The following is an 11,794-nucleotide window of genomic DNA, read 5'->3' as shown; positions in this document are numbered from 1 at the left end:
CACACACACACACACACACACACACACACACACACACACACACACACATCCCAGAGGTATACACCCTCCTGTCTCTCAACTTTTGCCCATGCTGTGTCCCAGCTTGGTCAACTGGTAAATCTGCCATCTCCTCCCAGGCATTCCTTCCCCTGTGTTCCCCCAAGGCCTTTGCCAAGCCCTTCATTGCTGTTGACTGAGTGGGTGCCCGGCTCGGGAAAGCCCGCAGCATGGGCTGTAGCTTCTCATCCTTGAGCCCAGTGCCCTCGGCATGCCTGGCTTGGGACAAGATTCTGAGCGATGACATGTGAATGAATGATTCAAGTATATAAATGAGGCATCTGAGAACATCTTACTGCAGGGCCGTGCTGCAGCAAACCCAGGACTCACCTTTGTAGAGTGGTGTCTCGCGAGACTTGTTGGAGATGTCAGGCTCTGCCCCAGCCTGGAGCAGTGACAGCAGGCAGTCCAGATGTTCTCGACATGTGGCCAGGTACAGAGCCGTCTCTTCCTGCAGTGTGCGTTGATCGATGGCCCCCGGGTATGCTGGAGAGAGACCAGGGACTCCATGAAGAATGGTACCCACCCTCCAACACATAGACCTCCTAAGCCCCGCACTTCCAAAGATTCATCTGTCATGGGTTCTTTTTCCTTGTCCCTTCACAGAGCTATTTCAATGTCCCGCTACCTCCTCTGGGAAGCCTTCCCTGATTGAGCCCCCAAGTCCTCAAAGTTCTTGTCTTCTGTTGCCCTCCCACCAGTCACTGCTGAGCACGGCGGGAGAATGCTCAGTGGGCTCTCTTCGGGGGTGTGGGCTGCCTGAGCGCCTTGGTGACCCCCTCCTGCAGGTATTACCCATCTGAATCTGGCAGGGGGGTGAGAGGGAATAGGGTGAGCTTAGGGTCCCACAGCTGGTAGGGACAGCCTTGGCAGGGCACTGCAGCAGCTGCGGTATTTTCCACACCAAATCATCCTCTGGAACATTCTGGAACAAGTTGGCTGCGGCTGCCCCCCAAAGTCAGTCCTCCCTCCTTCCTTTTCTAGGAATCAGGCTGCTCTGCCTGGGAGGCCTGGAGAGATGGAGTCAGGGGTGGGAACAAGCACCCCGCCCTGATGGTCCACCCTGTCCTGTTCCAGAGCTCGAGCCCTTTTCCCTGATGGCGTCCCCACCCCTGGCCCACCAGCGCCGCCTCACCTTGCTGCAGGACCTTCAGGCAGCCCAGCTGGCCGTAGTAGGCAGCCTCGTGGAGTGGCAGCCAACCTTCCTTGTTGGGCTCCGCGAGGTTCTTCCCATCCTTGATCATGACCTTCAAGGCCTCTTCATTGCCTTCCTTGATGGCCTTCAGCACAGGGTCCATGGCCCTGTGAGAGCAAGAAGTAGCTCCAGAAGAGGCCAGGCCAAGGCAAGCTGGTGGTCAGGAGCCCCTGATGGCTTGTCCCAGCTGGTCCCAGGACAGGTGCTCAGTTCCTACAGCCCAGTGGCTATGAGAGACTTGGGCATCCCCTCTGTCCCTGTGGCTTTCCATGGCTGAAGCCGATGTTATACCAAGAGGATTCAGGCTGGGAGCCCCAGTGGCCAATGGCGTGGCGGATATGCCATCCATGAATCCAAGGCTACCTTGACGCAATGCCGTCCTCCAGGGGGCGCTCCACTGCACAGCAGGCCTGGGAGTAACCCCAGGGCTCTCCGTAGCACCCCTTCTTTTGTCCATCCTTATCCTCACCCCTGGTCCATCTAGCAGATTGTCTTAAAAGTGTAAATCCTTGACAGGTTAATTCCTGGGAAGCCTTTACAGTGTAAAACTTTGAAATGTTAAGAATTCAGCGCTGGCCTTGAGCTGAAGAGCTCAGGCACAGCACCCAGGCCCAGAGTTCAAGCCCCACAACTGCCAAAAATAAAAATGAAAAATTCAGGGCTTATGTGAAGTACATCTCTGCTCGGCTTGTTAAAGTCACTCTGTTCATTCATTCATTCTTTGAGCCCCCCTCCCCATCATCAATGAGTTAGTGTGACTCCCAAACATACTTCCCAAAGAGGAGAGACTGGAGGCCAGCCTGGTGCCCAGCACTTCCTCTACGGGAGGGGGGGGGAGGAGGGGGAAGGGGGCAGGGGTGCTTCGGATAGGATGGGCTCTAAGGGTCTCCAACCCCAGCCCTCGCCCCCTGTCTGACACTTACTCCAGCACCCGAAACACAAAGCACTTCCTTCTGACTCGGCCTTTCTGGTTCTTAATAACATCAGCTTTCACATAGCAGTGAAACCGCAAACCCAGCAAGGAACCGATAAGTCTCCACTCAGCACTGCTATGGAGTTCCACTTAGAACAGCCCCTCCCCACCCCCACCTCAGGAAAAGCCCAGAGGGGTAAGTACACACTGCCGAACTGGAAGAGAAGGGCCTGGCTAGCCTCGTGGGTTTGGTAAGGGACACCCTCAGGACCAGCAGCCCATCGTGGGTGCCTCTGCTGTGGCACACAGACCTGGATGGCTTCCCCATGAATTCAGACACAGTCCCTTCCTCATGACGGGGAGGGGCTCACTGGGGGGGGGGGGATGGGCAGGCCACTGGGAACTAGCAAGCTGAATGGAAACTACTTTCCTTCTCCAATCCTGTGTTGCACCGAAGTGGGGTCTGGGGTGGGGGTGGGGGCAGCTCCTCTCCAGCTGTCACGGGGAAGTGGCAGAGACCAGAACAGGGTCTCTCTTCAGACTGCCAAGCCCGGGAAGCTCCAGGGACACGGTGGCAGTAGGGTGGGAAGGAGTGTGCTGGCCAGCGGCCCCTCCGCTCTCTGCAGTAGGATGGGGCACTGGCCCTGGCATCCTCTCTGGGGGCCCCCGTTTTGCTCTTAGCTGCTTCCAAAGTCACTCTGGGGTACAGAGGAGGGAGAAGAAGCAGCTATTCTCCAAGCCCGTTAGCCTAGAGCCCGGGTGCCCGGCAGCTCGAATCCTCTGTGGCTTGGATGATTCTGAATTTTGGCATATGACACCTGAAAACAGCAAAGCCAAACACGAGCTGTGGGTGGAGAGATTTAGGATTTTCTCAGATGGACCCCCCAAAGAGGGACCTGGGGAGGCAAACAGTAGATAGAGAGCACCTCAGTTCTGTGGTCCTGCTCCCAGGTCTTCCATCTGCTGGAAACCCAGATCCAGGCCCCGTGGGATTCCTCAGCACCCAGCCCCACCCGCGATCCTCCAAGGCACCCACTCCAGGAAGACCGTGATCTCTGACCACAGCCCAGCTCAGTGGGGGCAGCAGAATCTAGAAGACACATTTTTGGGTAGACTTGACCTGGAAGATGCCAGCTTGGTGCCTCCTGCTGTCCTGAAGCTGAGGACCTGCTTCCCACCCCCATCCCTCTTGCCACCCCAGGGGGGGGGTGAGCTTGGTCACGGCCCAGGGGCTAGTGGGGGTCACTTACGCCAGCTGGGAGGACTTGAACAAGCTGCTGTTGTACTTCTGCATCACCCCCTGGAACAAGCCCATGGGCGCTCGGGCCGGCGGGGGCTCGGGGGGCACCGCGGACCTGGAGGGTACAGAGCAGGAGTGAAAGAGGGAAAAGTAGTCTGCATAGGAGAAGCAGGTCATGGTGGGAGGCAGAATGAGGATGGAGAGAGAGAGAGAGTGGCTGAGTGACAGACAGACACAGGGCTCTGAACCAAAGCAGATGGCCGAGTCCTCTGTGTGTGCTGGACACAGCTGCTGTGTCTCTGGATTATTTTTGGCCCTTGGAGGAAGCCCTGGGAGATTTAAATGACCATATAAGACAACAATGAGGTTAGCCTCGCCCCCGCCCCTGCCGCCCCCCTCCCCAGCCAACCACAAGGGCAGCAGATAGGAAGCAAGGTGACATTCTTCACCCCACAAGATGTGAGATGTGATCAGAAGCAGGTCAGGAAGGATGGAGGTAGGTCCTAGCCGGGCTGGACCAGAGACCCAGGGGCCAGCAGGAGGCCGGGGAAGCTGATAGGCCAAGCCCTGCGCTGCACCTTGTCAGTCCCTCGAGGAGGGCACCCCAAGCTCCAGACCTGATGGTCTAGAGGTTACAGCAGAAGGCTGCACACACCGGGCCCTGGAGTTAGACACAGGTGCAAATCCAGAGGCTGGGTTAGCCATGTGACCTGGGACAGGTTCACCTTCTCAGGGCCTTAGTGTGAAAAAAGTTTAACTGTTCTAGTTTGGTGCGGAAATGTCTCTTAAAGACTCAAGGGCTGAAGGATTGTGCCTTCTGTCTGTCTGTCTGTCTCTTTCTGTTTCTTTCTGTGTGTCATTCTGTGTCTCTGTGTGTATGTATCTCTGTGTCTGTCTTTGTCACTCTGTGTCTGTGTTTGTGTGTCTCTCTGTGTGTCTGTCTGTCTGTCTGTTTCCTGGCTGCCACAGGTAGGCGGTCTCCTCTATCCCCACGCTTCCCTGCCCTCATGATGCTCTGTCTCACTTTGGGGCTCAAAGCAATGAAGTCAGCAACCACGGACAGAAAACTCTGAAGCCATGAGCCAAAACAAATCTCTTCTCCTTGAAGTTGATTTTTCTCAGGAGTTTTGTCAGATTAACCAAGGCATTCATTTACAGATGAGGAAGCTGACAGGCTGACGGTGTGTGTGTGTGTGTATGTGTGTATGTTGTCCTGAGGAAGCTGACAGGCTGACGTGTATGTGTGTGTGTGTGTGTGTGTGTGTGTGTGTTTGTGTGTTGTCCAGAGTCACATGCCCCAGATCAGTGAACAGAGCTGAGGTTCAGGCTCTCACATCACTTACTCCCCCAAAGGCCTGGCCCTTTCGGGCCTCTTTATTCTCTCTTCAGCTCTAGGCTTCCACATGTGCCTCTCAGTGCCTTCCTCATGTCTCTCTTTCCTCGTTTATAAAATTGCAGGAGGACCAGACTGGAGGTTTCCCACCATCTGTATGGTGTGCAGATTCTGAGCTTGAAAAAGGTCCAAAAGCTGCTGCTATGGGATGGCTATGCCCAGCCCGGCCCAGCCCAGCGCCCCTCTAGGCAGACCCCGAGAGAGCTGCTGTCCAGGCTCTCCCTGCACTTGCTCCTGATCAGGAGAGATGAGTCTGGGGTGCGGTGGAAGGCAGACAAGGCCAGGCCCCTGCTGTGAGCCGGAGCTCTGTGCTCCCCAGGAAGCCCTGGCCTCTCAGTCCTTGCGTTTGTTTGAATGTTTTTAGAGAGATAATACACATTGGTGAAAAACTGCTGTGCAATCCTAAAACTAAGACTGTTTCTGCCTAGTAACAATAGCAGTGGCTCACGCCTGCAATCTTAGCCACTCAAGAGGCTGATAGCTGAGGACCTGGGTTCAAAGCCAACCTGAGCAGACAAATCCAGGAGACTCTCACCTCCCACTAACCACCATAAAACAAAAACAAAAAGGCAAAACCCAACCCAGAAGTGGACCAAAAAGCCAAGCAAGAGCTAGAGGCCTGAGTTCAAGTTTCAGTACACACACATACACCAAGGTTGGTGCTTCGGTGGAGCGCGGAGGCTAACGTGGGTGGCGTGACGGGTCGTGGGTGGCACCCCTGCGCTGGCGTGTAGCGCCAGTGCTTCTGCGTTCATCCCACACCTGGCCGCATTCTGTCCTGTGGCCACCTGGGCGGGGAGGCGGGGTGCACTGCCATTCTGCAGGTGAGGAAATGAGGTGACACCCAGCAGAGATTTCCCACGCTGGCGCTGTCCCAAGCCAATGCCAGGCACTGGGGATGCAGCTCCTGAAGATGGACACAGGTCACAGTCACGGTGGGTGACAAGGACACACACACAGGGGAAGAGCCATAGGCAGGGCTGAGATCAAGGCAGGAGGGCTGAGGCTGGGGGGAGGGGCATTGATTAGGTTCAGGGGCCAGACAGGGCTGTGAGTCTGGCTTGATGGGGAATCGGGCCCCCTAAGAGGCTGCGTGTGCTCTTTTGGATCCAGGCTGGAGGTCTCACTTCTCAGGGGCCTGGGGCAGGGGAATCTCCAGCAGAACCTTTGCTGCCCTGAACCATCAGAGGTGACAGGCAGCTGACCTGGGCAGGATGTGGCTGCTGGCCACGCGCTAGAAGAGGCCACGTGGGGCCTGTCTGGTCGGTATGCCCATGGCTGTATCTCCCAGCCGCTGTGCACCTGTTGGCCATTGAGAAGCCACATCCAGGTGCCTGGATGCACCTAGGCTGCTCAGCGCACAGCAAACGTGGCGGCCTGCTGTGACTTGTCTACCGCGGAGCGCACAGGAGCCCCAGCCAGGTCAGGCTTTGTCAATTCCTGCTTCGTCTTCTTAGAAATGTGACTTAAAATAAAATGCAGAAGTTGAAAGGCCATGAAGAGCCAGCTTCCTGGCCCCCTTCGGCTGGTCTGACTATGGAGCCTGGGTCTCCCTCACTTCAGTGGCATGTAGACCGCTACCATTTTGATCCCAAGAGCGTGGTAAATTACATCTCCAGAGCACTGCATTGGTTTCGAAGTGCATCCGTTTGCTCCGTAGGTGCCTACAATGACACCTGCCCTCCGCTGGGCACTGGGGTCACCAAAGTGAAGAGTACCCCCTCCCCCATCTTAAAGACCTGGCAAAGGAGTTGGGGACACTCAGGAGACCCTCCCAGGGTGGCACCAAAGCTGGCCGAGGAAGCAGTCTTGGCATTGGTGTCCCTGTGACTAGGGGGCTCATGCTGTGGGGACTGGAAGTTTCTGAACCTGACTCGTCATATTTGCATTTTGAAACAGACAGCAGGGTAGACAGTGTTCCAGTGGTGGTAGAGTGCTTGCTTGCAATGAATGGGGCTCTGGGTTCAATCCCTGGCACTATCAGAGAGGGAGAGACAGATAGAGACATAGAAAGAGACTGAGAGAGATGGCCACAAGGTCAATAGAGCAAGCTTTGATTACTGCCATCTTAGGAATAAGGCCATTGGGGCTCAGAAAGGGAAAGCAACTTGCCTAAGCTTGCACAGCCTGTAAGGAATGGTGATAGGATCCTAGGATCCAGCCTCTAAATCTGCCCTTCGCTTTCCACAGCCCCTCCATTCATATCCATTCATTTACTCACCCATTCGTTAGCTCACACGTGACTCTTGGGGCCCTGCCATGAGCCAGCCCTGGGCTCTCAAGGATAGAAGGGGGACTGAAGTCTTTGCCTCCAAGGGATTTTCAGGCAAGTAAGAATTAATTGTAAGTCGTAGTCTGGACTCTACAGGAGTCCTGTGAGAACCATAGGAAGGGTCAGCGGCCGGCTTGCACGGGGAGCCGGTCAGGGCAGCATTTGCTGAGGAGGTGACTTTCAACCTGAGAGAGAAGTGGCCTCCAGGGATACATGGACGTCCTGTTCCAAGGGCTCCTGCAGCTGCGTGATGAAACTGCTACTCTGGGGTGAAACCCACAGGGCGCTTGGCCATGCCTCTGTGTGTGTGTGTGTGTGTGTGTGTGTGTGCCTGTGTGTGTGTGTGTGCCTGTGTGTGTGTGTGTGCCTGTGTGTGTGTGTGTGCCTGTGTGTGTGTGTGCCTCTGTGTGTGTGTGTGTGTGTGTGCCTGTGTGTGCCTGTGTGTGTGTGTGTGTACCTGTGTGTGTGTGTGTGTGTGCCTCTGTATGTGTGTGTGTGTGTGTGTGTGTTTTCGGGGACTGTGACCCTCTGGGGATGGGGGTGGGGTGGATATAATGAAGCCAAACCCCACTTCTAGGTGGAGGAGGAAGAAGCAGAGAGATGTCGGTAGAATCAGCAGTTTGGCTGCCTGAGCTTCGGAGTGCACATGCTCAGTCTGCGTTTTGTCATCTGTTAAACGGGTGCCATAGGCCCTTGGCAGGGCCCTGCCTTCATGCAGGGCATGCCGCTTATTTCTCTGCGGAGCTCACACAGATTCCAGACCCCTGCGGGGAGAGAGGACCTGGCCGCAGCCTCTTCCTCCTCCGTGGCTCCTGGCTGAACCTTAGACCTGAGTCTTAGACAGCTTCTTCCCCCAGAAGTGGGGGAGGGGCTTCGGTTCTCCCATTTCTAGGGGTCTCAGGACCCTCCCCCCAGGGGAAGGGCCCCTTCTTAGGAAGGCTCCCAGCCCCGGGGACCCCGTGCTGCAGACAGGCCCCGGGCGGCAGGCCTGTCTCTGCAGGGAGGTGGCCCCATCTTGATCTGGTCTCCTCCTGAGAAAGAGGAACCTGTGGTCTGACTTCAGCTGAACTGCCTAGAACAGGAACCAGCAGCACCGCTGGCTGCCAGGAACCTAGGCTGGGTTGGGGTTTCTGGTTCCGAGGCTTGATGCTCTCAGCTCAAGAACCTGAGTCCTCATCCTCTTTCTGCCCCCCGCCCCTGCCATGAGACGTGTCCCTCACTGGGGGTGGCCTGGCCTGACAGCCTTGGCCAAGGCCATGGTCACTTTGGGGGAGAAATCTGGAAGGTTCCATCCATGGGGAAACCAAGGCTGAGACACCCATCCCCACCCTATAACCCTGTCAGCCACTCTGGGAAAAGCCTGCTCCCAGAGATTCTTAGTAGAGAAGGAAGAGGAGCTTTTAAGAGGTTGAGTGCTTTGCCAGGGTCACGCAGGGGTCAGGTGAAGACAGTGAGAATTGTTTTTTTTTTTTTTAATTTTAATTTTGGGTGCCAGTCTTGGGGCTTGAACTCAGGGTCTGGGCACTGAGTTTATATACTCAAGCCTAAAGCTCTACCACTTGAGCCACAGCCCCACTTCCGGTTTTTAGATGGCTCATTGGAGATAATCGTCTCACAGGCTTTCCTGCCTGGGTTGGCTTCCAACGACAGTCCTCACATCTCAGCTTCCTGGGTAGCTAGGATTACAGGCGTGAGCCACCAGCACCTGGCGTGTGTTTCTCTGTTTGTTAAAGTGATGCTTAGAATATTTAAAATGATACCCATGGATTGTGGTTAGGGCTGGGTCGTAGTGGCCTGTTGGCGCTATTCTTAGTGTTGATACGGCGGGGCTGAGATGGGGAACTGGGAAGAGGACACAGGGCTGGAAAGATTTGCCCTTTGATTCTGGATGTGTTCTCTCAAGTGGGAAGTGCCTGTCTAAGTCAGAGCCTCACTGCCTGCATTCAAGAACAGAGTGACGGGGCCAGGCAACTCCTGTGTCCGCAACACCCTGTCCTCACCCTGTGATCCTGGACCAGTTCTTCAGTCTTCAGTCTGTCTCAGCACTGAGACAGTCCTGGGACACCCTTGGTCTTTAAGAGGATTAAGTGAAAGGTGTGTGCGCATGGTTCTGCTTTTGTGGAGCCAACCAACCTCACATAAAGCATATTTGCAGGGCAAATGTACGCATTATCCTGCCCATGTAATTGTAACTCCTCTGTACAGTATGTTCACAAATAAAATAAAATTAAATTTAAAAAAAAAGCATATTTGCAGGGCTGGGAAGTTGGCTCAGTGGTAGAGCGCTTGCCTTGCATGCATGAGGCCCTGGGTTCGATTCCTCAGTACCATATACACAGAAAAAGCTGGAAGTAGCACTGTGGCTCAAGTGATAGAGTGCTAGCTTTGAGCAAAAGAAGCTCAGGGATAGTGCCCAGGCCCTGAGGTTAAGCCCCAAATATATATATATATATATATGCATATGTGTATATATACATATGCAGGAAAAAAGAAGTCTCTTCTGAATGTTGCAAACTCATTCCTTATCATCATTCTCAAGGCAGTACAGAGTACGGTTTACTTTACCTACCACGTGATAGGGACTGCAGTCACCTAGAGATGCTTTACAGCATGGGGCATGCACGGAAGTCCTGTGTGAACACAAGGGTGTTTGACGTAAGGCATCTGAGTGTCTGGCTCTGCTATCTATGGGGCTGTCCTGGTCTCAGACTCCATCTGACTCTGAGGGGAGTCTGGCAGGTGCAGTTAGAGTTCAGCAAGTGGAGATGACAGATGTAGATCACCCAGTGTGAGAAGTCCCCCCCCCCATTGACCAGGAGTTTGGTCAGGAGGAAGGGTGTTCGAGGTCTGCAGCTTGTAGGTGCCCTGCAGGCCTGGGAGTCCCCGTTCCACCCAGCAGCCTGGCCTGGCTCACCTGGTCCATGGGTAGAAATGGGCGGGTTGTTGGTTGGTCCGGGTGGGCGCCGTGGCCTCAGTGGGGCCTCGCGTCTTGTCTGCCAGGCTCTGCTCGATGGCCAGCTGGACCTGCTCCTCCTCGCTCAGGCTGCTGTACAAGCTGTATTCCTCATGCCAATGGGCGCTGCCCTGAGCGCTGACCTCCGTCGCCATCTCCTCCACCTCTCACACCGGCCTCCAGAATGGCTGTTCTGGAGGAGGGGGGTCAGTTCAGGGAGGGGACGCCAGAGAGAAAACCCTGTAAGGAGACCAAAGCCTGCCTGGTCACTGCATGTTTTACCAGATAGTTGAGGTTATCCACAGGGGAGGGGAAGTTTTGTTTCCTACGCAGTCACATATTCATTTATGTATTCGTTTATTTGGTCACATGATCTGTGTCCATCTGTCCATCCACCCACCATCCATCTACCCATCCATCCATCCATCCATCCACCATCCAATCCATCCATCCATCCATCCACCATCCATCCATACACACATCCATCCATGCATCTATACATCTATCCATCCATGAATCTATCCATCCATTCATCTACACATCTACTCATCTATCTACCCATCCACCCATTCATCCACCCACCCGTCCAACCATTCATCCATCCATCCATCTACCCATTCATCCATGCATCTATCTACCTCTCTCCTCTATTTACCAATGTACCCTTCCCTCAAGTTACCCAGCTACACATTTATCTTCTTTAATTTCTCAAACATCTGTCTACTCACCCACTTATGTATCCATCCATCTGCCCATCCATTCACCCATCCACCCATGGGCCCAAACTCCACCTACTCCACCCATCCATTTTTCCTCTACCCATCTATTCAGCACCCAACTATTTAGCTCTTCTGTCCCTCAATGCTCATGTGCCTATTCTGCCTTCTCCTCACCCATCCATCCCTCTGTCTGTACACCATGTGTCTATCTTTCTGTTACCCATCCTCCTTTCTGTCTGCCCACTCACCCCTTTATCCTTCTATCCTCTCATCCTTCCACATTTACATTTATCCACATATTCACTCTTCCACTATTCACTTTCCCATTGCAGACAGCACAACTATAGATGTACACATGCATATATTACAAAAAGGCTGTTCATTGAGAAAGTTCTCTGTGTCTAGAGCTCTTCCTGAGAATGCAACACTAGGCAAACAAGAGTGATCCAAACAAACGGCCCCCAATCCTGCGCAGATGGAGCACACGCAGCAGTGAGCACATTCCTTCCTCCCATACCAGCAGCATCCTGGCCTGGCCACTTTCCACTTCGCGGTGGGAGGGCTCACTCTTTGAGACCTCATTAAAACCAGCCATTACAATAGTTCACTGCCTTCCCCAAGAATTCAAGAATGCCTCAGGGAAAAAAAAAAAGTACTGGTGTAGGGAACAGCTTTTAGGAAATGAAATAAAATCGACGCGGCCTGACTTACGTTTTGCCTGACTGACTTGTGAGTGATGCAGGCCAATGGACGGACATTAGAATCAAGAGTAAGGTCGAAACACCCCGAATACCAGCACTATACTCTGGTTTGTTCAACAAATGTGTGTTCCCCTCCCCCACCCCCAGAAACTTTCTCCCCTCCCCCATCCCTTCCCCATTGCTGCTGGAGCCAGGCTTATCCAGCTAGCTCTGGTGTGTGGATGCCAGGGAACAAGGCACGAGCAGACTCATGACCCAAGCAGCCTTGTGTGACAGGCTTTGCTCGTGGTCTTCCCAGGGGAGCTCCTACCTTGCAGCCTGGGCCCCAGGAAAAAGCCAGGTAGTAGGCCG

The 11,794-nt window shown here is 54.3% G+C and overlaps 1 protein-coding gene across 1 annotated transcript in view; it reads right to left on the bottom strand.

The window, feature by feature from the left end:
• Positions 1 to 11,300, bottom strand: part of Asb2 (ankyrin repeat and SOCS box containing 2) — a 26,434-nt gene extending 15,134 nt beyond the window's left edge. The window contains exons 1-5 of the mRNA XM_013013260.1: positions 11,148 to 11,300; positions 9,985 to 10,222; positions 3,416 to 3,520; positions 1,193 to 1,359; positions 388 to 543 (exon numbers count right to left, since the gene is read on the bottom strand). Coding sequence (XP_012868714.1) covers positions 388 to 543; positions 1,193 to 1,359; positions 3,416 to 3,520; positions 9,985 to 10,178 — 622 coding nt within the window. The 5' untranslated portion in view covers positions 10,179 to 10,222; positions 11,148 to 11,300. The remainder of the gene's footprint in view (positions 1 to 387; positions 544 to 1,192; positions 1,360 to 3,415; positions 3,521 to 9,984; positions 10,223 to 11,147) is intronic.
• Between the last annotated feature and the right edge of the window lie 494 nt (positions 11,301 to 11,794).

This window comes from Dipodomys ordii, unplaced genomic scaffold, assembly GCF_000151885.1.
Source record: "Dipodomys ordii isolate 6190 unplaced genomic scaffold, Dord_2.0 Scaffold2, whole genome shotgun sequence".
NCBI lineage: Eukaryota > Metazoa > Chordata > Mammalia > Rodentia > Heteromyidae > Dipodomys > Dipodomys ordii.
Note: the sequence above shows the minus strand (reverse complement) of the source record. Positions and strands in the feature narration are given on the sequence as shown.